Below are 27,479 nucleotides of genomic sequence, written 5' to 3' on the forward strand. Positions count from 1 at the left end.
TCTGGATGTCTGTAGATTGTACACTTTATCAGACACTTTAAAGCAGAAAGGAAAGAGAAAGGAAGAAGACAGGAAGATTATCCAATTCCCTTTGAAACTAATAACACAGTGCCAGCATAGATACTTGTACAAAATTTTTTATGTAAATCAGTCTACAGACACGTTAAAACCATACTACTGCTTTCTTTTTCTTCTTTCTTTTGTTTTCCTACTTTCAGGTGAAGAAATGGAGAAAGTGGGAGACCTGCAAAGGGAGTAGAGAGGAGGCATAACTTTGTGCCACAAGTGCTGTGGGAAGCAGTGAAGAGCAGAAGAGGTATGGTTCTTCTGGCTTTATGCAGCACCACAAACAAAAGAAACAGGACAAAGTTTTGACACTCATGTAGAGCACCGGTATCAGTTAGTATTAGTGTACAGAGCTGAAAAATTCCTTAAATCCCATGCAATCTAAGTTACAATTATTTTCTAAACTACTGAGGCATGTTGTGGTAAAATTTCCACAACATAAATGCCATTTCCAACAAAAACATGAACTATGGCGCGACACTATGTTATACAAGTTCTTTGACTGCAAATGTACTGATTGCTAATGCAGGGATACTGATTGCCATTTACCATACAATTTATTATTATGGACTAGATTTGCAACTGGATTGAGAATTTCTTGGTAAGGAGAGTGCAGCATTTTACCTTGAAAGACAATTCCATTGCCATCCTCGCTTTTTTAAAATCACTGTCATTTTTACCACAGTCAGCTGATTTTGGCTGTTTGATATTTTCAAATGTGTACTCCTATATTCATAAACTTACATTGTCGCTGACTATAAATTTATAGAAATGTACATATGTCATTTTAGTATATATCTGTTGTCATAGTAAACATGACTGATAAGAACATTCCATACTTGACACTGCTTTAGAATAAGATTACCGCCATAGAGGCATACATATATAAACTTAAAAACTCATAGCATATCACACAGAACATGGTCCAATCCAAGTTGATTCAACACTGTTGACAGTGGTGAATGAATCTGGAGAGAGAAATGTTCTTTGCTACATATTATGAATTTTTATGGTTACTGATGTATGTCACTACAGCATTAATGCTATTTTAATGTGTTGAGTAGCATGAAATATTGTTGTTACTTATGTTTACTATGACAGCAGTTACCTATTACACTGACAGATGCACATTTGTATACACCCATAAAAGTTGATGGTGTAAACTTATGAGTATAGGGGTACACACTTGAAAATAGCAAACAGACAAAATCAATTGATTGTGGTATAAATTAGTGAGATTTTGTAAGAGCAAAGGTAGAAAATGGTAATTGTCTTTCAAGATCATATGCTGCTACCTCCCTACCAAGAAATATTCAATCCAGTCAGAAATTTTAATGTAATTGGATAAAAATCTACTTACCATACGGCAGCAAGAAAGCACATATATAAAAAGTTTCGAAGTTCGCAAGTTTTCGGAGCCAATGGCTTCTTCTGACAGTAGGGTTGAGGGGGAAGGAAGAGAGGTTAAGAAAGAGGACTGATGGGGTTTAGGAAAAGGGGTTGAATTCACAACAGTTGCCCAAAACCCTAGGTCAGGGGAGACTTTACGGGGTGTAGTGAGAATGTTGTTGAGGACTACACTGGATGAAATTTGAAAACCTGAGATTTTAAAGGTGGAAGAAAGGGTAATAAGTGAGACTGAGATGACTGTCAAAACATCTTGCACAATAATCTAACTGCATGTATGTGATAGAGGTGGGAGGGGGGGTGAGGTTGGGAGGGCAGAAGATGGACAGGTCAGAAAATGAAACATGAAGAAAATTAAAAAGAGTTAAGAAAGGAATAGTTACTGTGAAGAAATGCACAGACCAAAGAAATTAATGTAAATTATGGCCAGCTGGGTGTTGAGAACCCAGGAAATGTTGTAGCTCCAGTTCCCACCTGTGGGGTTCTGAGAAAGTGGTGTCAGGGAAGAAGAATCCAGATTGCATGTGTGGTGTAACAGGCAGCTGCACCTGTTATGTAGTAGAGCATGCTCTGCAACAGGATACTGTGTGTTGCCAGTAGACACCCTCTTCCTATGCCTATTCATCTTAGCCGATAACCTGATAACAGTCATGCTGATGTAAAGGCCAAACAGTGTTTACATAACAACTTGTATACGACGTGTCACTTCACAGGTGACTCTCCCTTAGATCGTATACATTTTTACAGTTACAGAGCTGGTATAGGTGGTGGTAGGAGAGTGAATTGTGCAAGTCTTACAGTGGGGACCTTCACAGAGGTAGAAGCCATAGGGTAGAGAGATGAGTGCAGGAGAAGCATATGGTCTGATAAGGATATTGTACAGATTGAGAGAGTCACAAAAAGCTATTCTAGGTATAGTGGGCAAAATGTCAGACAGATGAACCTCATTTACTGAAATGTTTTCATCTAGCTTTCACCTCTCAACAATGTCAAGAGTGGCCAGAAATGACACATAGTTTGGATCGCATGTTGAACTATAGATCCCCGTTCTCCAGTAAATAAGTGGAGTAGATTAGTGACCTGCAAATTACTAAAGTGGTGTCTAATTGAAGGATTTGGTCCAGGCCAATGAGCCACGTAAATTATTATTTACTTGCCACTGTAGCTGTTCTTATGCTGGAACCTGGAAGCTTTAATCAATTCTCACTTTCTACTAAATGACAGAAAGTAGTTTTTCCAACAACAGTTACACTAATCTGATGGCATATGGGAACACCACATCCACAATAAATGTTCATACATTTGATCTGCATAAATTGAATCTGGCAGTACTAATGACAGTTCTGTATAAATCTGCTTGACAGAATGAACCACTGTCAAGGCACCCCTTTATACAATGGCTTTCTCTACTTCTCCAAGTCATGTCATCATAGCAAGGAATAACTGCCTAGACAGCAGGTACCAGAACACATAACCAAATTTCCATCATCGTCCTACCTTACAGACACTGTGGCTATCATCATTTGGCTTCTACATAGATGTTGGGTAACACATCACTTTACCAAAAGTGATATGTTACATCACAACCATACAGCTGTCACTGCTGATATCTTCTTATAGGTCATGGGTGGGAACATATTCATGGTTTTTGGAGGCAGGAATGTTCAACTCCACTTGGTATAAAGCCAACAGATGTTTCCAATGCAATTAACTACTGAAGCTGACATTGAAGTAATCACACTTTTTCACCAGAGATTTTTTGTCACAAGGTGATTTGTCACCAACACACCAACAAAGTCTCTAATTAAATATTTGTAATATTTCAGTAATGTGTTATTTCGAATATTAGATAGATTGTGTGTCTCTTATTCATAAGCTATTATAATCCCCATAATTTGCTTCTATCAGTCTGTAATTTCAGAAAACTGTATGCATACTACGTCTCCTCATGTGATTTTGGAAAAGATTCTCACTCAAATGAAACTAATGAGACTATTAGAACTGTTCAGTGCATTCTTTTTGTCACTTGGTATTCTGTCTCTACTGTGATTGCAGATTTAAGTCCATTAAACACTAAAATTAATGCAATATATTGTAAAATTGACAAATTATTTTAAAGCTTGCTCACACTTTTAATAAAGTGAATTAATTGAAATATAATTTCCTTGTACTGATTGATACCACAACTTCCACACAACATCATCATCTTACAGCATTCAAAAGTAGCTGGAACCAAAAAAATACAGATGTTTTCTATCATCTGTTGTCACATCAACTGAGAGAAAATCACTGCTTACTATCATTAAAAAATTATTCATTTGTTCAACTTGTTCATTAAGAAACACCAGTGCCATGTTTCAAACAAACTGATATGTGAATTTCAGAAGAATAAATTTATAAGTAAATTTAAATGACAGTAACATTTTTCTTCTTAGTTTGCTTAGGAACTAATTCTATTTCACGCAGATAAGAAGCTGAGTTTCTGTTACAGAAAGTACTCTTGCTGTCGATAGTAGAGTTCGTGAAAGAAGATCTCTGATAGCTCACAGCACTGTTGCCAGCTTTCATTTGTGAATCACATATCACTGCAGACAAATGCAATAGTCATCTATGGAGCCACAACAGAACTGAGGTGTTCCCACTGAGATTCACACAAAATCATTTTACATGATTGTTGAGGTAACCAAGCAAAGCAGCCATACCAAGCACACTGTAGCTGTCGGGGAGCTTCTTTCACTGACTATACCACATATCCACTGCACTAGTATTTGCACCATGTGTGCCATATCTCAACAAGAATAAAATCAGTATCTTGGACTTCCTACTACAGCAGCCTATTTGACATCTTTTCACTGCAAACAGAGTTTGGCAAGCCATCTCACCATACTACAATGAAGTAAGAATTACTCAGTGAGCACAGACAAATTAGTATACATTGCCACTAACACTGCTTCTAGAAACCAACTGACAGTGAGAAATATGGATTTAAGTGATATATTCAGTTTTAAGAAAGATGCATTATCAGTGACTGAAAACACTGAAACCAAAACATCTGAAATATATACAGTTGTTTCTTAAGGGAAGAAAGATATGGAAAACATACATTTTTAATCAATCACAGCTGGCTACAGAAATGCTGATGCAGTGAGCATGGGAAGAGAGATCAATGATAAAATAAGAAGGCACATAACGTACAGGGAACAGAGGATACATACTGAATCAAGTAGATCCAAAGCATTTGTGTATATGGATCTGCAAAGGAAAAACTGAAGGAAGATTAGTTTTTGAAGTTTTATCAAGAGGTAATCTGTTACAGACAGGATCTTCAAGGGCAGATAGATGAAAGAAGGAAAGATAGAAGACCAGAATAACTTTATTTTCATAACACGTGAGGAAGATAGAAATGAAATTACCAGCATAATAAAACACAACAGGCAGAAAAAGAGAGAGAGAGAGAGAGAGAGAGAGAGAGAGAGAGAGAGAGAGAGAGAGAGAGAGAATGAGATGCATGGATATGACAGCACTTTTATAATGGGAATTCTGTGCAGAACATTGCAATATAAAAAGAACACAACATCTGCAAGCAGCAGAGGGGTTACAGCACAAAGTAGCTCCAAAGAAGCTGCTAAAGGGCATAGTGGCATGCATAAGCTGTAAGACAGCAATGCTTGGGAATGAATTAATTCAGCATCAATTATCCCATAAAACCATGACTAATAAAGGCACTCACCTGATATCAGTGTTAAGAAGCTGCGCTCTCCGTAGGATTGCTCTTGCTTGTGAGTTTGTAACTTTGCGAAGACTTTCATTGTTCACAGATAGCAGATAATCTCCAGGAACAATGCGACCATCTTTCGCCATAGCACCTCCAGGTGCCACAGACACCACAAGCATTCCATTCACACCCTTGTCCACTGAGTCAATGCTCAATCCTTTTGGAAAAAAAAATTTTGAATTTAGCTCAAAAAAGATAAATGAGAATGACAAAGTGAAATTTAAAACACAAAATGTACAACTGCATAAAAATACTAACATTCATGTTGAAAATAATATTGTGAGTTATGACGAAAAATTTTACGATGTCATTCATATAAGTCTACTTTGATGGAGACACTCACTGAATTGTAGCAAAAGGATGAACCATGAACCAATTTAACTAGTTAAAATCCTCTTTGTGGCAGGCTCTCTGGCACTGGTATTTTGACTTACAGCACAGGATAGTTCACAAAGTATGACACATCATCATCTGTAATGCAGTGCTATTTCAGCATCCCACTCAGCGTGTGTTGATCACAATCTTGATCTTATTTCTTTATTGTATTCAGTTACAGCAACAAAACAATTATCCTGCATTTAATGGGCATACTTTATAGTCGTTAACTCTGTTCATTATGTTTTAGACACAACATAGTGTAATTACAGAAAGTCAATGAACAAATGAAACATTTATTTATTTCATGTTCTGATGATTCACGTTGTGAATATGTCACAGGACATGAAACAACGTCAGTTTTACAAGTTTGTTGTGGTTACCTTATATGGTGTTGTGTAAATAATGCTAATATATCTCATATTGAAGAACCTGCAACTTACATTCTTGTACTCAAAAATAAAATTATTTACATATATTTACAATAATAAATAAGCATGCACACAAGTAAGAAACCGAGAAAGTATCTGAGTGTTACAGGTACATGGATACTACACAGTGAGACTCAGGAACTCTTCTACAGTGTAAAATGACCCTTGCCATAGGAATATCTTGGCATTTTTTAAATAAGAACTCGTCATCCACTAAACACTTCATTTGAAAAGGAAGGCATTAATAATCTTACAGTGGCTGTACCACACTCCAGTTTGTATGCACAGAGTGCATGTTGTATTTTCTTCTAGTATCATGACTATGATTCACATGCTTAGCCAAAATAATCACTTTTTGAAAATCTAGTGCAATTGAACAGATAAAAAATGTACATGCCAAGTGGTTGCAGGGGAAAATATCTAAAAATTATGAACATTTGCAAGCTTTAGGAGCCAGTGACACCTTCTTCTGACAAAAGGGTTGAACAGGAAGTAAAAAATATGAAAAAAGAACTGTGAGGCTCAGGAAGTGGGGAGAATTAAGGTAAAGTCACCCAGAACTCCGGGTCAGGGGAGACTTACTGTAAAGGGTGAGGAGGAAAGACTTATTGTTGGGGACTGTACCACAAGAGAGTTTAAAAAACCTGATAGCTCAGAATTTGAAGGGTTATGATTGAGGCAGAGACTAGTGTCAAAACATTGTTAAAGGCTTACTAAGGTCAGAAAGCTAAGCGTATCATAAGTGGCAGACAGGTGGAGGTGTTGGTTGGTTGGTTTGTTTCAGCAGGTGGATGTGTGAGGCAAGAGGAGAGGGGGAAGAAGAATAGACAGATTAGAATGTGAAACACATAGAAAATAAGAAAGGAATACTTACTGAAAATAAATGCTGTAACTGAAGAAATTAATGTAAATTAAAAGCTGGAGGATGACAAAAACCAAGGAGATATTCTGACACTAGTTTCCATCTGTGGTGTTCTGAGAAACTGATGTCATGTTGTCAAGAGGGAGAATCCAGATGACGCATGTGGTGAAAGAGGTACCAAATTCATGACTGTCGTGTTGTAGAGCATGGTCTGCAACAGGCCACTGTGTGTTGTCAGTATACACCCTTGTCTATGCCCATTCGTCTCAATAGCTTTGTGGTAGTCACGACAATATAGAAGGTCTAACAGTGTTTAGATAACAGCTATTACATGACATATGTCGCTTTGCAGGTGGCTCTCCCTTTCATAGTATGTATTTTGCCAGTTATAGGGCTGGTACAGGTGGTGGTGGTGGGAGGGTGCATAGGGAAAGTCTTACAGTGGGGATGGTCGCTGACGCAGAAGTTAAAGGTTAGAGAAGTAGGTGCAGAAAGAGCCTAGGCTCTGACAATGATATTGCAAGGATTCGGCTCGGAAGGGGGATGAAAAGCATTTCTAGGTATGGTGGGCAAAATCTCCAGAGGAATGAACCTCATTTCAGGGCCATTTCTGCCTATTTACACTATACCAGACTTCTCTCCTTCTTTAAAATCCTGCAGTTACCTGCCTCTTAAGTTTCCTTGTGTGGTACCATCCATCAAACCAACTACAAACTGCAACAACAGGCCACGCCAAGGTTACCTTACCTTCTCTTAAAGTACCTCAACGGTGGTTTTCCCATTCCTGCCCATCTCTGGCTCCCTGAACAGCCACACCATCATCCACCACTCCTCTTCTAAAGACTGAGCTTGACCAATCTTAACATCCTCAAACCTTCACCACTGCTCCCCAGAGAAATGGTAAAACATGGTCACAAGAACCAGCCACAACAGTACAGTGTTCTCAACTTTCTTCTCAGACAACCTTTGACCTTAATTATCTGTGTTATCCAAGGCTCTCACTTTCAGTCCCAAACCTGTACTTAATCATGCTGTTTTGGTTAAGAACCTACTTTCCTTTACATAAAATGTCAACTGGAAATATCAGTTTGCAACTCTGTCGCATAACCTTTCCAACAGAAAACCTGACATTGAACACTGCTCTGAATAGTTCTGATCACAATCCCAACTTGATCCACCACCAAAACCTCAAAACCTCTAAAAAGCCTTCCAGGAATTCCTAAAATCCAGCAATTCTTTACAACCCTTTCTGAGTTCCCTACAACATTACACTAATCTCTCCTCTGCAGAACTCCACACTCTTTGTTCTCTAAAAACCGATGACTTTATAATTGCCCTCCCAGCGATCAAGATATCCACACCAGTGGTACTTGCCCAATGGAAGTATGTAAGTGAAAGCCTATGCTGGCTTTCTGTCACTTCTACATACAGCATCTGTCATCAAGATCCCTTCCCTGTGATACACACTGACCTGCAATCTCTTCTTATAACCTTAGGCCCCTCACAAGGACAACCACCTCAATCCATAGAATTTCTTACCTCACACAAACCACATACTCCCTCCTTTTATCTTCTTACTAATACTGATAAATCCAGTCACCCTGGTTGTCTCTTAATTAATGACTTCAAAGTGCCCATTGAATGTACATCTGTCTTAGTATAAACAACTACAACCCACAGTACAAAGATTTCCTTCCTACATTAAAGACAACAACCTCTTTCTAGTTTGTCTGTGCCCATCCCACTCCCACCACACACCTTGCTTGGCATCACTGATGCTACCTCCATCTATACCAACACTCCCTATGTACATGACTTGTCTGCTGCTGAACATCACCTCAATCGCACCCGTCCGAATCCAAACCTATGACATCCTTTCTGCTCAACTTTACGAACAACTACTTCACCTTTGAGGGACAGACATACCAGTAGATCATGGGCGTGGCCATTGGAACCGAGATGGCTCCTTTCTATGCCAGCCCTTTCATGAGATCCATAAAGATTTCAACCTCTGGAAATTTTTGGAAATTTGTGCAAAGTTCTTATGGGACCAAACTACTGAGGTCATTAGTCCTAGGCTTACACACTCCTTGGTCTAACTTAAACTAACTTATGCTAAGGACATATTACATATCCATGTCCAAGGGAGGACTCAAACCTCCGATGGCGGACGAGCCGTGCGAACCGTGACCAGGCACCTGAGACGCGAACCATGAAGAGGAACCTCAGACTGCATGGCTACCCTGCATGGCCAACCTCTGGTTTGGTGTAGATACACTGATGACATCTTTGCCATACAGACTCACAGTGAGGCTGACCTGTTAAAACTTTTTAACATCTCTAAATAAATTCTCCTAGTTAAATTTTTTATGGTCCTATTCCGAATCGCATGCCACTTTCCTTGATGTTGATTTCTTCCTCACTGAAGGTCACATTCAACTTTCAAATTAAACCTACTAACAAGCAAAAGTACTAACATTCTGACACTTGCCGTCCTTTCCATATCAAATTTTCCTTCCCACACTGCCTCAACATTCGAGGCAATAGTATTTGTCCAGACACAGACTTTTTACAGCAGTACACCATCTTTTCCAGGCTGTGGCTAAGCCATGTCTCCGCAATATCCTTTCTTTCAGGAGTGCTAGTTCTACAAGTCTTGCAGGAGAGCTTCTGTAAAGTTTGGAAGGTAGGAGACGAGGTACTGGCAGAATTAAAGCTGTGAGGACGGGGCATGAGTCATGCTTGGGTAGCTCAGTTGGTAGAGCACTTACCTGCGAAAGGCAAAGGTCCCAAGTTCGAGTCTCGTTCCGGCACACAGTTTTAATCTGCCAGGAAGTTTCAGTACTACACTGGTTTTAATCTATTCATCAGCTACTCTGACAGGACTATGATTTCCTAAAATAATGTCCTGAGGTCTATTCTATCTGACATTTTCCCCCGCTCTCTCCTCCAGTCTCCACAATATCCTGATCAGACTCTATGCTCCTTTTGCAATCATTTCTCTATCCTTTGGCTCCCACCCCAGTGATCATCCTTGCTTTAAGATTTTCTCCTATGCTCCCTTCTACCACCAACTACACCAGCCTTGTAACTGGCAAAACCTATACTGTCAAACAGGGAACCACCCCTGAAATGATGCATGCATGCCATATACCAGCTTTTAAGTAAACACTGTTTAGTCTTCTAAAATGTTATGTTAACCGGGGACCTAGAAACGATGGAAAGGCTCCGTCCCCACCGCAGCCGCAGTGGTGCGCAACCCCGCAACGACTATCGCAGTCCACTTCACCCCTCCATCGCTCCATCGCCCCACACCAAACCCAGGGTTGTTGTGTTGTTCACCCCCCATGCCCCCCCCCCCCCCCCCCCAGGGAATGTCTCATACCAGATGAGTGTAACCCCTATGTTTGCGTGGTAGAGTAATGGTGGTGTACGTGTACGTGGAGAACTTGTTTGTGCAGCAATCGCTAACATAGTGTAGCTGAGGCGGAATAAGGGGAACCAGCCCACATTCGCCAAGCCAGATGGAAAACTGCCTAAAAACCATCCACAGACTGGCAGCTCACCAGACCTTAACACTAATCCACCGGGCGGATTCATGCTGGGGACTGGCGCTACTTCCCAAAATGGTATGACTACTGCCAGCTTTCAGTTAGGACGAATGGGCAAAGATAAGACAATGTTTATTGGCAACACTCAATATCCTGTAGCAGAGCATGCTCTAAAACATAAGAGTCATGATTTCGGTGCCTGTTTCACCACAAATGCCATCTGGATTTTTCCCACAGACACCAGTTTCTCATAACACTGCAGGTGGGAACTGGGTTCTACCCTCTCATCTGGTCTTAATCTACATTAATTTCTTTGGTCTCCACATTTATCTTCAGTAACTATTCCTTTCTTTGCTCCTTTTTAGTTTTCAATACAGTATTTATTTTATGACTGCTTTATTTTTCCTCACTCCCCACCTCAATCTGTCTATCATTTATAATACACTTAGCTTTCTGCTCTTGTTAACTCTTGCACTATGTTTAGCCAATAATCTATGTCTTGCTTGTTACCTATCTTCCGCTTCAAGTGCTCAGGTTTTCAAATCTCATGTGGTGCAGTCGCCAAAGATCAGCCTTTCCTTCTCATCCCATCCAGTAAGTCTCCCCTGACATGGGGTTCTGTGCAACTTTCCTGCAACTCACTCCATTTCCTAAGCCTCACCAATCCTTATCCTTCATCCCTCTCCCTGCCCTTCAACACTTCTGCCAGAAGAAGCAGCCACTGGCTCCAAAAGCTCACACATTTCCTTAGCTTTTGTGTATGTGTCTTCTGTTGCTGCTTGGCAAGTGTATTTATTCTCCATCCAATTATCTTACACACACTATTAGGTATACAAAGAAACCTTTTTCCCTGATCAAATTCATCAGGGAGAATGTATAGCTACTGTGCAGTAAATGTGACAATTTCAACTTCCTTAAAATGATTTATGCATTTGTTTCTGTGGTGGACTCCACTCATGATTCTTACGGCTCTTTTCCTATGCATTTCTCCAAAATATTATTCTGTATGCCATAATGGCATGGAAATAATTATAATAAGCTGATTTAATGGTTTTGATATTTCTGTAAGAGTAAACAAAGTGTAAAGATAAGTTGCAACACAATCTGAATGGAGTTTGCTATCAATATCTAAACCTAAGTATTTTTAAGTATCCACCCTAACTATCTGATGGTCACAGTTTATCTCATATTTCTTCATCTTTAGTGGTTGTGTGACACTGAATAAAGTTTTTTTTATAGTAAATAAAAGAAAGATCATTTACCTTAAACCAGTTCACAAGATTTCTAAAAACCTTATTCGCTGACAACTGAAGTTTGTTTAGTGAATTACCATTATGTAACATAGTGTCATCAGCGAAGGCGTGAACTTACAGTACCCTGTACAAAGAAGTAGATAAGTAACAAAAATAACAAGAAGTTGGAGACCCAGAACTGAGGTCTGGGGCACTCCATGCACTTTCACTACTATTTTTGACAGGTCAGCTACACAAAATTCCCATGTTTTCTCATTTTTCACTGATGATCAAAAGCTAAGAACATAACCATAATAATAGGATCGTTATATATCAAACTTCCTTGAATTTCACATACTGCACTCCCACCCCCTTTGCTCTCAGGATCTGGAGTACAGATTTTTATTCATTACAGAATTCCCACATTCTTCCAGTAGTCAGTTGAAAACCACCAGTTCTCTGTAATATAATAATCTTTAGTGTCACCTAAAAAATTTAGTTTTTGCATGCACTATACCACTATACCCATTCTCTAATCCCCTGAAACCTGTCTCGCACAGAGATCACCTGAACCATGCCCTCTCATGCTTCTGATCCCACATACACTTGCTTACCAGCCATGGGGAAGTATACCCTGCATTGCACAGTACAACTTAACTAGAACTGCTGAACAACATGCACTGTTAGGGATTTGAGTGTTTCATTCAGTCCTCAAATAAAGAATACATATCCTGTAATTCTTTCTGCTTCTCGTTAAGTGATACTCTGTTACAAAATGTTCTGGTCCATTCTTATGCTCCTCTGATACCAGCATGTTCCCATATATTAATGCAAAAGACCCAACTTCTAAACTGTGGCCAATAGAAGTTTGACCCTGTCAATTTCACTGACTGCTTCACAACCTATGCCATCTTGTTTGTCATTTGTAATGCCATTTCCCAAAATTACAATCACAGAAATGAAATCAAACAGTGGAAAATCCATAATGGGACTGTAACAATATTATGAAAAGGAAAGTTGCTACTTACCATACAGCGGAGATGCTGAGTCACAGATGGGCACAACAAAAAGATTTGTCACAAATAAAGCTTTTGGCTAGTAAGGCCTCCATCAGATCACACACACACACACACACACACACACACACACACACACACACACACACACACACACACACACACACACACACACACGACTGCTGTCTCAGACATCTGAAACCACAGATATTGTTTCTCTTTCAGCGCAAAGCTCCTACTCAGTTTCCACTATGCCCTGTTCTTCTTCTTGGCACCTGTACTAACTCATACCTTTTTTTTCAAAGGGCTGATGCCACATATCTTTGGATCAATAATGAAATGATTGACACCAAAATGAGTGAGGTCACAGTATGTAAAGAAGGCTTCAGACACTCATGCAATCATCTAAATGGTCACCAAATTGCTGCATGTTCCATTGAGAAAATGTGCTGTTACTGTAAAACTGACTCATTCCATATGACAATATGAGGCTGCAATTATGATATATGGACCATCCAATAACTAAACCAGCTGTGATGGTTGCTGACCCTATTCCAGATGAAATTGGAGCACCATGTGCTTCCCTTGTGATGATGGCTTGCAGGCAAGTTGCCTGTGAGTTACATGTGAATGAAACCTCTGGCAGCTCACATCCATGTCACCTTCTGTTCTTCACCCAGTTTCTGCAGAGTACCCCAAAGATGATGTACACTGGCTTTAACCAGTGTGGGAATTGGGCAAGGCCAATAGCTGTTTCGGATGGTTCAAGATATTAGCTCAAACATAGTTTTAACTGCTACAAATCGTGATGCTCAGCACTGGATCACGGACTAGATGCAGTGATGAACTGACCCTAGTTCTCAAACCCACCACACCTGTGCAGAAAAGCATGTAGAAAGCACAGAAATACAGGACAATGGACAGTGTAACGATTTAATTTATGATAGCTCACTCAATAAATGTAATGTTGTGGTTGATGTGTGTAAGAAGCACCACATTTGTGTAGTTTAGATGATGAGTCATTCTGACCATTTCAGGTGTGTCACCACTAACACCTCCACTTGCTCCCTACACCATGTAAACAGTACTTATATGGATTTCAAGGCTGAAGACCAAGCATGACCCATCCAAATGTGTCAACTACTAATTGGTCAAAGCCAGTGCACATCATCTGTGGGGTACTATAGCACTGTTCTGCATAAATTGAGTGAAGAGCAGACAGTGACACAGATATGAGCTGCTACAGATTTCATTCACATGTGCTTTATGGCCAACTTTCCTGCAAGCCATCGCCGCACAGAAAAGACTTGGTGCTCTAATTTCATCTGAAATAGGGTAGGCAATCATCACAGTTGGTTTATTTATTATTTATATATTATATTAATATACATTAATTAATAATTAACACTATAATATAATAATATTAAATTAATAAGTATTGATTTAATTATTACATATTATATTAATTACATAATTGCAATCTCATATTACCATATGGAAAGAGTCAGTTTTATGGTAGCAGCACATTTTCTCAGTGAAAAATATGGCAATATGCCGACTGCTTACATGATTGCATGATGATTGTCTGAAGCCTTTTTTATGTGCAGTGGCCCCGCTACTTTCTACATCTTACACTTCAACATTCCATTCACCCAAAGACATGTGGTGTCAGCCATTTGAATGAAATGATTTGATGACATGAGAAAGGAATTAGTACAGGTGTCAAGATCAATAGCAGGGCCTAGTAGAGACTGAGGAGGAGTTATGGAGTGAAAGAGGAAATGGTTGCAATTTTGGGGACTGGTAATAGGGGTGACAAATGAGATGACATAGGTTGTGAAATAGTCAATGAAACTGACCATGCTGTTCTGAGCAGTATGCTCTACAACTGGAAGGACAAGCTTCTCACAGTTCCGAAGCTGGGCCTTTTGCATTGATACATGGGAAGCTGTTGGTATCAGAAGAGCTTAACGATGGGCCAGAATATTTAGTAAGTCAGATGAACAGCAGAATATCACTGTGTGAGGAGCAGAAAGAATTTCAGGAAATATAGTCTTTATTTCAGGACCAAATGAAACAGTCAGAACCATAGCATCTACATCTACATACATACCCCACAATCCACCATACGGTGCATGGCAGAGAGTACCTCGTGCCACAACTAGCATCTTCTCTCCCTGTTCCACTCCCAAACAGAACGAGGGAAAAATGACTGCATATATGCCTCTGTACGAGCCCTAATCTCTCTTATCTGATCTTTGTGGTCTTTCCGCAAAATATAAGTTGGTGGCAGTAAAATTGTAGTGCAGTCAGCCTCAAATGCTGGTTCTCTAAATTTCCTCTGCAGTAATTCACGAAAAGAATGCCTCCTTTCCTCCAGAGATTCCCACCCGAGTTCCTGAAGCATTTCCATAACAATCACGTGATGATCAAACCTACCAGTAACAAATCTAGCAGCCCGCCTCTGAATTGCTTCTATGTCCTCCCTCAATCCGACCTGACAGGGATCCCAAACGCTGGAGCAGTACTCAAGAATAGGTCGTATTAGTGTTTTATAAGTGGTCTCCTTTACAGATGAACCACATCTTCCCAAAATTCTACCAATCAACCAAAGACGACTATCCGCCTTCCCCACAACTGCCATTACATGCTTGTCCCACTTCATATCGCTCTGCAATGTAACGCCCAAATATTTAATCAATGTGACTGTGTCAAGCACTTCACTACTAATGGAGTATTCAAACATTACAGGATTCTTTTTCCTGTTCATCTGCATTAACTTACATTTATCTATATTTAGAGTTGGCTGCCATTCTTTACACCAATCACAAATGCTGTCCAAGTCATCTTGTACCCTCCTAAAGTCACTCAATGATGACACCTTCCCGTACACCACAACATCATCAGCAAACAGCCGCACATTGCTACCCGCCCTATCCAAAAGATCATTTATGTAGATAGAAAACAACAGTAGATCTACCATACTTCCCTGGGGCACTCCAGTTGATACCCTCACCTCCGATGAACACTCAGCATCGAGGACAACATACTGGGTTCTATTACTTAAGAAGTCTTTGAGCCACTCACATATTTGGGAACCAATCCCATATGCTCATACCTTACTTAGGAGTCTACAGTGGAGCACCGTGTCAAACACTTTCTGGAAGTCAAGGAATATGGCATCCGTCTGATACCCTTCATCCATGGTTTACAAAGATATCATGTGAAAAAAGGGCGAGTTGTGTTTCACAAGAGCGATGCTTTCTAATGATGTGGATGATGTTCAGTAGTTTTAATCCAGAGTGGTACTTTATAATCCAAAGGATGCTCCCTTGTGGCTGGTTTGTAAGTGTGTGTGGAATCATATGCATGAAAGGATAAGGGTCAAGTGATCTCTGTTTGCATCAAGTTTCAGGGAATAAGTCATTGGATGTAGAGTGTACTAGATTTCAGTGAAGCCTTTGCCAGCACCTTTGGTACAATGACGAAGCAACTGCATGCCACTGTTTACAGTGTTCTGTAAAAGACAAAATTGTAGAGAAGAGACTTCTTGGTGTGGCAATTACTGAAGGGAAATTGTTGTTACTGTCTGCCTTGGCTTGAAATTGACAGAGGTTCTTATGGGGGCCATCAAAAAGATAGCTGTTGAAAGTCTGGGAAGAGAGTTTATTGAGATAAAGAGGACCAACTGAAATGCAATGGCAAGAAGATACTGAGGTTATGAAGGTACAAGAACAGCCTATTGTAGCCAAGTGACCAGATTAAAAAGGTCCAGTCAAATTAGTATGTCTACAAAGGGTTCCTCTAGATGCTCTATGAATACATTGACAAATGAGGATGTAACATGAGTGTCCATACTGTATATGCATCACAAGCTTATTTGCAGGTATGCCTTTCAGAGTGTAACTGATCGTATGTGAAAGGAATAAGTCAGTACTCTTTTAGTGAGTAGGATGTTGCACAGGCAGTGTTTGATATCCATAAGGCCACTGACATAGGGGACAATAATGCCTAAAGAGGTGGCATAACTAATGACAAGTAAATAGGCTCATTGGATAAGGGTTAGTGCACATCTGATCGAGAAAATAGCTGTTATCTTTAAGACACTGAGGGCAACGCGCTGAAGAGAGTGGTTGATGCAGGTGGAAATCCTTTCAGTGATAACTTACAACTTAAGCTTTAGAAGTTGTAAAGAAAAGCACATATTAAAAGAACATGGGCATGGATTTGTCTAGAAGTTTTCAGGACTGGCCTTAGGATTTAAACAGGTATTGGGGGTCATGGAATGAGGTCAGTACTGCAAAGCTGAAGGTGGAGGTGGAGGTATGTGACAGTTGCAGAGACATTTTACTCTGTAGTAAGTTGCATCCATCATGACAGTTGAGCAATGTTTATGTGCAAGGCAAATGGACAAATTGTGGTGGGGTTTGAAGTTCTGTCTGTCTACTACTTTAGCCATCAAGTAGTTGGTGCCATTGAGAAGGGTTCCAGGAATGAATGTTGAGGTAGGTAACAGCGAGAAATCCCTGGAAAACAATGAGATGGTTGCAAAGTGGCTAAATCAAACACTCTCTCTCTCTCTCTCTCTCTCTCTCTCTCTCTCTCTCTCTCTCTCTCTCTCTCTCTGTGTGTGTGTGTGTGTGTGTGTGTGTGTGTGTGTGTGTGTGTGTGTGTGTGCGTGCGCTCAGCTGACTTCAAATGTTTAATGTGAAACATGTCACATTAAGGCTCAAACAGGCTTCAACTTTATAAGAGATGAAGAATAGTTTTTATTAAAAAATACTTTTAAATAATTGCAGGACCAACCATCATTTAAGTGCATTCATCATCTGCATACACTATACATCTCTACAGTAATAATGATTTGATTTAAGTACATTTTTATACTTACAAACGGCTATAGTTTGGAGAAAAAGTAAGATAGCGCACACAGGAACCACGAGATTCCAGCACTTGTAGTATATGCCTCATGTTATTCTGATAAATGACAAAGTATAACATAACAACAATTATGGAAAGGATAGATTGTTACTCACCTTAAAGATCACATTTCAAACTGCAGACAGGTGCAACAAAAAGACCGTCACACATTAAGCTTTTGGCCAAAGCCTTCATCATCAGAAAAGAAAAATACACGTGCATTCACACAAGCAAGCACACCTTAGACACACAAGACCACCATCTCTGGCGGCTCAGACTAGATTGAAACCTGAAATGCATCAAACAAGAGCAACTGTCTGTAGTGGTGCAGGGAATGGGGAAGCATAGCAGGCTACAGACAGGGGAAGAGGAAACAGTGCTGTCTGGTGGAATGTGCAGGAGCTAGAGGTGGCAAACAGGCTAACTGGTGCAGTATCAGGAGGCTGTGGTGGAGAGGAGGAGGGAGGGGGGAGGAGAGGGAAAGGAAAGGAGGAGAGGAGAGGAGAGGGAAAGATCAGTGGGTGCATTGGCACTGTTGGGTGGGGGTGTGGTGTCAGTACATTACCATAGATTGATGCCAGGATGATTTTGGGAAGAGACAATGTGTTGTAATGATAACTCCCATCTGCACAGTTCAGAAAAGCTAGTGTTGGAGGGAAGTACCCAGATGGCCTCGGTTGTCAACCAGCCGTTGAAATAAAGCAGGTTATGTTCAGCTGCACACTGTGGAACAGGGTGGTCCCCTTTGCTCTTGCCACAGTTTGGCACTGGCCATTCATCCTGTTTGATAGCTGGTTGATAGTCATACCAATATAAAAAGCTGAACAGTGATCACAGCAGAGCTGGTACACGACATGGCTGCTTTCACAGGTGGCCCGGCCTCTGATGGTGTATGATAACCCTGTTATAGGACTGGAATATGAAGTGCTGGGTGGGTGGATTTGGTAGGTCTTGCACCTGTGTCTTCCACGGGGATATGATACGTGTGGTAAGGGGTTGGGAGTGGGAGTGACACAGGAATGGACTAGGACGTTGTGGAGGTTGGGTGGGTGATAGAACACCACTTTAGGAAAGGTGGGAAGGGTCTTGGCTAGGATATCCATCTTATCAGGGAATATGGTATATAATAAAAGCCTTGATGAAGTATGTGGTTCAGTTGTTCTAGTTCAGGATAGTACTGTGTGATCAGAGCGCCACTCCCTTGTAGCTGTTTCCTGGAGGTGGTGGCAGGATTTGTGGTGTGTGCAGGTATGTCATGGGAAATCTGTTTGTGGACTAGGTCTGAGGCAAAGTGGATGTCTGTGAAGGTCTTTGCACAATCTTTAGTTTATGTGAAGGTGGTGGCAACTGTCAAAATGCAGATGCTGTTGATGCCTGGTGGGTCTAATGTGGATAGAGGTGTGGATGCACCCCTCAGAGAAGAGGACGTCTAGGTCTAGGAAGGTGGCACACCAGCTGAGAATGACCAAATAAAGTGGATGGGAGATAACATTCTTCATGCCCATGGCTTTGCCACTATTGAACACTACCTCTTCCAATGTCCTTCAGACACCAAACCCACTTCCTCATTCCTCATACATCTTGCTAACTATATTCTAACACACAACTACTTCTTCTTTGAATGGAAGGTATACAACAAATCCATGGCACCATTCTGTGCCAAAATGTTTATGAGCAATCTAGAGGAAACCTTCCTAGCCTCCCCAGGCCCCAAACACATGATCTAGTTGAAGTTCATTGATGATATCTACATGCTCTGAACTCAGGGGCAGGACAACCTACACTCATTTCTTCATAACCCAAGACCCTCCTCCCCCCCCCCCCCCCTACCCACTTCACTTGGTCCTTCTCGCCCCAGTGTGCCACCTTTCTGGACTTTAAAGTCTTCCTCTCTGATGGTTCCACCCACACCTCCATCTACATAAAGTTTCCACCCACCAACAACACGTGCAGTTCGATACTTGCCACCCCTTCCACATATGCCGAAGGTCTCACAAAGGCCTTCACAGACAAGCACTGTCCCTGAGACCTTGCCAACAAATAATTTTCCCATGGCATATCCCCCCCCCCCCCCCCCCCACACACACACACACCCTAAATCCTCACACCAACCCCCCAAGAACCAACTACAAAGGAGAGGTCCATCATCACCAAGTACCATCCTGAACTGAAACAAGTGAACTACAGCCTTCGGCAGGGCTTCAATTATCTATCATCATGGCCTGCTATGAGGGAAATTCTATCCAATATTCTTTCCAACTTTCCTAAAGTGGTGTTCCAGCACCTATCCAACCTCCATAACATCCTAGTCCATAACTATGCCACTCCTAATCCCAACCCTTTGCCACAGGAATCATATCTCCGTGGAAGACCCAGGAGCAAAACCTGTCCAGTCCACCCACCCAGCAATTCCTATTGCAGTCATATCACAGGATTATCATAACACATCAGATGCCACTCCACATCTAAAAGCAGCCATGTTATGTACCAGTTCTGCTGCAATTGTTGGTCAGATTTTTATACTTTTAAGACTTCCAGCCAGACAATCAATGGGATGAATGGCCACCACCAAACAAAGACCAAAAGCAAATGCACCATGCTGTTTCACAGCTTGCAGCTGAGCATAACTTGCTTCATTTCATGGGTGACTTCACAACCCGGGCCATCTGGATACTCCCCTCCACCACCAGCTTTTCTGAACTACACAGATGGGAATTATCCTTACAACACATTATCCACACCTGACATCATTCCAGCCTTTACCAAGGGTAACCTACTGACCCCACACACTCCACCCAACAGTTTTTGGTCCCTGAGCCCTATCATCTCTTCCCAACTCCTATACCCTCTCCCTCATTGTGTACTGCTTCTGCCAATGTACTCACCGACTTCCCCCCTTCTCTGCTGCTCTTCTTTCTGTTCACTTTCTCCCCCATTCCCTCCCTCCACCATAACCAGCCAATGCTGCATCAGATAGTCTTCTCTGCCACCTCTAGACCCTGCACACTACACAAGGTAGCACTGTTTCCTTTATCCCATCTGTCCCCTGCTATCCCTTCCCCTTCCCCACTCCTCTGCGGATTGTTGCTCCCATTCAATGGGCTTCAGTTTCAGCCTGGCCTGAACAGCCAGAGGTAGCTGTCATATGTGTGTAGGGAGGTGTGCTTGCATGTGTGAATGGGTGTGTGTTTTTCTTTTCTGATGAAGGCTCAGGCCAAAAGCTTAATGTGTAACAATCTTTTGTTGTTCCTGTCTGCAACTCAACATGTCATATTTACAGTGAGCAGCAATCCATATTTCCCACAATTGTTGATATTCCAACCTGGACTTTCCACTGTTTAGTGTAAAACATGTGACAAGATAAATACAAGAAATGTCAGATCATGGTCATTATAGACATATAGTGTTAAGCAGCAAATAAAACAAAGTGAGCAAAGTTAATTCTTGAATTTATTAGACTGTGTTAACAGTAAACATAATTTAGTACAATGACCTAATACTGCAGTTGCTTCACCAGAAGTGTATTAATATAATAAAAAATAGTTCTTCTGCAGAAAAGGAATTTTTATAATATCTTACTTGTTTTGGTATGATTTTATTTATAATAGCCTTTTCAAGAACCATACATTGAAAGCTTATTTAATTTCTCTACTGGTTTATTTGATGAAATCTATGGAATTGAAAGAGATTTCTGCAGTCCTGAGGCACATCATGTTACAAACTGTGCCATTTCCTATAACTTGAAAGAAAATTTAATATTTTTATAAGAACCCATTACTTTTACAAGTACATAATGTGACCCATTGCTTATTCCTTGTTTTTCTATTTTCATTTTTTGCTCTTCTTATTTTAACATCTGGAAAATTTTGCACATTGTGATAAAACTGTCCGACTTTCAGCCTAGAAAATATGGAGTGTTAATCACTTATTTTCACAATACACTCACCAAGTGAATCTGCTCCTTTGTGAATGCGAATATCGAGCTCAAGAGATGATGGTAGCTGCAGAACATCAGACCCCCAGCCAGCCACAGCTTCTTCATCATCAAGTTCTTCATCTGTAAGATCACCAGATGCACTCTGGGATGTAATCAGTCTCTCTGTAGCTACAGGAACCATCAACTGAAATGGTATTTCTGTGTCAAATTGTTTTCTCTACAAATTCTAAAATATTCCCAACAATAGATCAAGGCAGGAAGACTACACTTACTTAACAAGCACTGAAATCAACATGGTGAGACATGCTTGAGTGAAACGTATGACCTAACACAACAAAGTGTGTACTGAATCAACAATTATATTGGGTAGATAAAGAAATCTACTCACCAAACAGCAGCAGAACACACACATAAAAGATCATTATAATTTGGTAAGCTTTCAGACCTAGCGAAGGTTGAAGGTGAAGGAATAGGTGTGAAGGAAAAGGACTGGAGGGGTACTTTTTGGAAAAGTTACCCAGAACTGCAGGCCAGGGAAGACTTAGCGGATAGGATGAGAAGGAAAGACTTATTGTTGCGGACTGCATTGGATAAGATTTGAAAGCCTGAGAGCTTAAAGGTGGATGACAAGGTAATATCCAAGGCAAAGATTAACTGCTTGTACATCGTGCTTGAGTTAATAAGAGTGAAAAGCTAAGTGCATTGTTCTTAAAAGAGGTGGGAGGGGGCGGTGAAAAATAGATGGGTAAGACAATGAAAAATGTAGAAAACCAAACCAGAATGAAGAAAAGAGTAGTCACTGTGAAGAAATGCTGGGATGGAAGAAATTAACATAAATTAAGGTCAAGTGTATGACGAGTACCAAGGACATGTTGTAGCGCTAGTTCTCACCTGCGGGTTTCTGAGAAACTGGTGTCTGGGGAAAGAATTCAGATGGCACATGTGGTGAAACAGGCACCAAGGTAATGACTGTCTTGTTGTACAGCATGCTCTGCAACAGGATATTGTGTATAGCCTATAGACCATTTGCCTACTTCTATTCATCCTGTCTGGTAAGTGGGTGCTAGTCATGCCAATGTAAAGGCTGAATTGTTTTAGCACAACAGTTGGTATGTGACACAGGTGACTCTCCCTTTCGAAGTATATGTTTTGCCAGTTATAGGGCTGGTATAGCTGGTGGTACGAGGGTGCACAGGGCAAGTCTTGCAGCGGAGACGGTCACAGGGGTAGGAGCCACAGGTTAGGGAGGTGGGTGCACAAGGAACATTGGGTCTGACAAGAATATTGCAGAGATTGGGAGGGCAACAAAATGCTATTCTACGTGTGGTGGGAAAAATCTCAGACAGAATGGATCTCATTTCAGGGCATGATTTTAGGAATCATGGCCTTGTTGAAGTAGCTGATTAATACACTCCAGACCAGGATAATACTGAGTGACCAATGGTGTGATCCAAAATTCTTTTTTGGAGGGAGCAGCAGTACCAGGATTGGATGTGATGGTCTGAGAGTTATGCTTTTGAAATAGACTGGTGAGGTAATTACATCCAGTGAAGACTGAGGTGAGAATGGTAGTGTAATGCTGTGAATCCAAACAAGTATGTTTGCCTCAAACACCAAGGCAGTATGGGAAGGAATGTTTGACATGGAAAAGATGGCAACTGTCAAACTGTAAGTAGTGATGTTTGTTAGTAGATTTATCATGGACAGATGTATGTAGCTGGCCTTCAGTGAAGACAAGATCAACATCAAGGAACGTGGCATGGGATTCGGAATAGGACCATGTGAAATTTAATTGTGAAAAGGTATTCAGAGATTCCAGGAATTTTAACAGGTCAGCCTCACTCTGAGTCTGTATGGTAAAGATGTATCTAAACCAATCCATGGGCTGAAGACTTACGGATCTAAGAAAAGTCCCCTCCAAGTGACCCATGACAAGGTTGGCATAAGAAGGAGCAATCCTGGTTTCTATGGCCGGACCTCTACTCTGTTTGTATGTCTGCCCCTCAAATGTGAAGTAATTGTTGATAGCACCTGCAACCCATAGTAAAGAGACTTGGCACCTACATCAAAGATACCAACCATTTCTTGGATCGTCTAAAATCCGCACCTGTCCCACTCCCATAACACATGTTGCTCCTCACTACTGATGCCACCTCCCTTTATACCATCATCCCCCATGTACACAGTCTGCTGAACATTTCCTCAGTTAGTGCCCAGCTGATTCCAAACCTATGACATCCACCCTGTGCACCTTAATCAACTTTACACTTACCAACAAGTAATTCAGCTTTAAGGGGCAGATACACAAACAGATCAGAGGTACAGTCATGGGAACCAGGATGGCTCCTTCCTGTGCCAAACTTTTCAGGGGTTGCTTGGATGGGGCTTTTCTGGGATCCATATGCCTTCAGCCTCTGTTTAGATTCAGATACATTTATGACTTCTTTTCTATATGGACTCATGGTGACATAGACCTGTTGAAATGCCTGGAATCTCTGAATACCTTCTCCCAATTAAATTTTATATGGTCCTATACTGAGTCCTGTGCCACTTCCCTTGATATTGTTCTCACCCCCACCGAAGGCCAGCTACACACTTCTGTCCACATTAAACCTACTAATAAACCACACTACACATTCTGATAGTTGCTATTCTTTCCATGTCAAACATTCTCGTCCTTACTGCATTGGCATAAGAAGAAAACATGGGACATAGATTATTCATGCAATCCCAGATGGCAGTTGGTGTAATGGTTGACTGGAGGGGATTGTAAAGGCATTTCCGATTTATGGTCACGTCCATGAGCCCCATCTACCCCCATGCCGCAGTGTGCCAGCTTGGACTGCATGAGTAGTAGGGGTTATCTACTGCAGGCCATCCATTTTGAACAACATGCGCTGAATGGTGTGCTCCAGAACACTTGTACCTGCACCAGCATTGTACTATGCCATCAGATTGGCTGTAAATTGCCTGCAATCCAGTTTTACAGAGCAAGCAAGCCTCTGTACTTCATATTCTGTCATGAAATATAAGCAGCCAGTATTTTGTCATATGCTTGTCTTTTACCCTCCTTCAGCCACTTTCCACAGGTGCTCACTACAGTAGCACACCAACAGCTTTGTCATTTTTAAGACTCTTGTTCCTAGGTGCCAAGAATAATAATCCGCCTTTTGTCAAAGTCACTGGAGAGGTTTACGGAAAGGGGTACAGTTCAGAAAAGCCACCCAAAACCCCAGGTAAGGGGGGACTCATTGGACAGGATGAGAAGGGAAACACTGATTGTTGGGGACTATACAAGACAAGATTTGAAAACCTGAAAGCTTAAAGGTGGAAGACACGGTAAATAGGGAAGACAGAGATTACAACTAAAACATTGTGTACAAGTTAATAAGAGTGAAAAGCTAAGTGCATTGTATGTAACAGAGGTTGGAGGGGGGACTGTGAAAAATAGACAGCTCAGAAAATGAAACATGTAGAAAACTAAAATGGAGTGAAGAAAGGACTAGTTACTGAAATGCTGAACAGAAGGAATTAACATACATTAAGACCAGTTGGGTGGTGAGAACCAAGAACATGTTGTAGTGCTAGTTCCCACTTGCAGAGTTCTGAGAAACTGGTGTCAAGGGGGAAGAATCCTGATTGTGTATGTAGTGAAATAGGCACCGAGATCATGACTGTCTTTTTGTACAACAAGCTCTGCAACAGGATATTGTGTGTTGCATGCACACACCCTCTGCCTATGCCTAGTCATCCAGACTGGTAACTGGGTGGTAGTCATGCCAATGAAATGTCAAACAGTGTTTACATAACAGCTTGCATATGATGATGTTTGGTTTGTGGGGTGCTGAACTGTGTGGTCATCAGCACCTGTAAAAAGCCCCAATTTTTAAACAGTCCATTTTTTTTTACATGGTTCTTTCTATCCACTGTCATGAATGATGATGATGGTGATGAAATGATGAGGACAACACATACACCCTGTCCCCAGGCAGAGAAAAATCCCCAAGCCAGCCAGGAATACAGCTGGTATATGATGTGTTGTTTCACAGCTGGCTCTCCCTTTCATAGTGTATGTTTTGCCAGTTACAGGGCTGGAATAGATGGTGAGAAGAGAGTGCATAGGGCAAGTCTTGCAGTGGGGATGGCCACAGGGGAAGGAGCCATAGTGTAGAGAAAAGGGTGCAGAAGGAGCATAGAGTCTGGCAAGTATACTGCGGAGATTGGAAGAGCGTCAGAAAGTTGTTCTAGGTGTGGTGGGCAAGATGTCAGACAAAATTTATCCCCTTTTATGGCATGAATTTAGAAAGTCATGGCCTTGTTGAAGTAACTGATTAATACATTCAAGACCTGGATAATAATGGGTGACAAGTGGTGTGCTCTGAAGTTGTTTTTTGGAGGGATCTGTCCACATCAAACCTGCTAACAAACAACAGTGTTTACATTTTGGCAGTTGCCATCCTTTCCATGTGAAACATTCCCTTCCATATAGCCTTGGCACTTGAGGCAAACATATTTGTTCAGATGCAGACTCTTTACAGCAATACTCCACCATTCTCACCTTAGACTTCACTGGATGTAATTATCCCAGCAGCATAGCTCAAGAAGATTTCCTGGTCCACCACATCCAATTCTGGTACTGTTGAACCCTCCAAAAAACAACTTCGGAGCACACCACTGGTCACTAAGTATTATGCTGATATTAAAATGTATTGCTCAGCAGTTTCGACAAGGCCATGACATCCTAAAATCATGTCCTGAAATGAGATCCATTCTGTCTGAGATTTTTCACACCACACCTAGAACAGCTTTTTGTTGCCCTCCCAATCTCCACAATATTTTTGTCAGATCCTATAATCCTTCTGCACCCATCTCCCAACCCTAAGGCTCCTACCCCTGTGATCATCCCCAATGCAAGACTTGCCCTATACACCCTCCTACTACCACCTATTACAGCCCTGTAACTGGCAAAACATACAAAATGAAACGGAGAGCCAATTGTGACATGACACATGTCACATACCAGCTGTTATGTAAACACAGTTCAGCTTTTTACATCAGCATAACTGCCACCCAGTTATCATTCAGGATGAATAAGCATAGGCAAAGGGTGTAGACAGGTAACACACAACATCCTGTTGCAGAGCATGCTGTACAACAAGACAATCATGACCTCAGTGATTATTTCATCACATGCGTCATCTGAATTCTTCCCCCAGACACAACTTTCTCAGAACTCCACAGGTGGTAACGAGCACTACATGTCCTTGGTTCTCGCCAGCCACTTGGCCTTAATTTACACTAACTTCTTCTGGCTCAGCATTTCTTCACAGTAACTATTCCTTTTTTAACTCGATCTAACTTTTCTACACCTTTCATTTTCTGACTTTTTTTTTTTTTAAGGCCTCCCCCAACCCCTCCCACCTCTGTTTCATTTAACACACTTAGCTTTTCACTCTTATTAACTTGTGGGCCATGTTTTAGTAATAATCTCTGCCTTGCATATTACCTTATCTTCAACCATTAAGCTCTCAGGTTTTCAAATCTCATCTGGTGTAGCCCCCAACAATCAGTCTTTCCTTCTCATCCTGTCTGGTAAGTCTCCCCTGACCTGGGGTTCTGGATGCCTTTTCTAAACTGTACCCCTTTCCCTAAACCTCTCTAGTCCTTTTCCTTCACCCCTCTTCCTTCTCCTTAAACTCTTCTGTCAGAAGGAGAAGCCACTGGCTCTGAAAGATTGTAATAATAATAATAATAATAATAATAATAATAATAATAATAATAACAATAATAACTCAATTCATCATTGAATGGTACACTGCACATGTACAAAAAACAGAAATAATTCAAGTTATTTGTACAATACACAAGATGCATTCTTCTGAATACATCATTAATTTACAACAAAAT

General features: G+C 41.0%; 1 protein-coding gene across 7 annotated transcripts in view; it reads right to left on the reverse strand.

Annotated features, from left to right (window-relative positions):
- LOC126365733 (multiple PDZ domain protein) overlaps window positions 1-27,479 on the reverse strand; it is a 2,074,088-nt gene that overhangs the window by 1,128,740 nt on the left and 917,869 nt on the right. For all 7 annotated transcript variants that reach the window (XM_050008182.1, XM_050008180.1, XM_050008184.1 and 4 more), the window contains 2 exons: window positions 21,582-21,756; window positions 5,204-5,405 (listed from right to left, as the gene is read on the reverse strand). In XM_050008182.1, coding sequence (XP_049864139.1) covers window positions 5,204-5,405; window positions 21,582-21,756 — 377 coding nt within the window. The remainder of the gene's footprint in view (window positions 1-5,203; window positions 5,406-21,581; window positions 21,757-27,479) is intronic.

The sequence above is a fragment of the Schistocerca gregaria genome, chromosome 4 (genome assembly GCF_023897955.1).
Source record: "Schistocerca gregaria isolate iqSchGreg1 chromosome 4, iqSchGreg1.2, whole genome shotgun sequence".
In the NCBI taxonomy this organism is placed as follows: domain Eukaryota; kingdom Metazoa; phylum Arthropoda; class Insecta; order Orthoptera; family Acrididae; genus Schistocerca; species Schistocerca gregaria.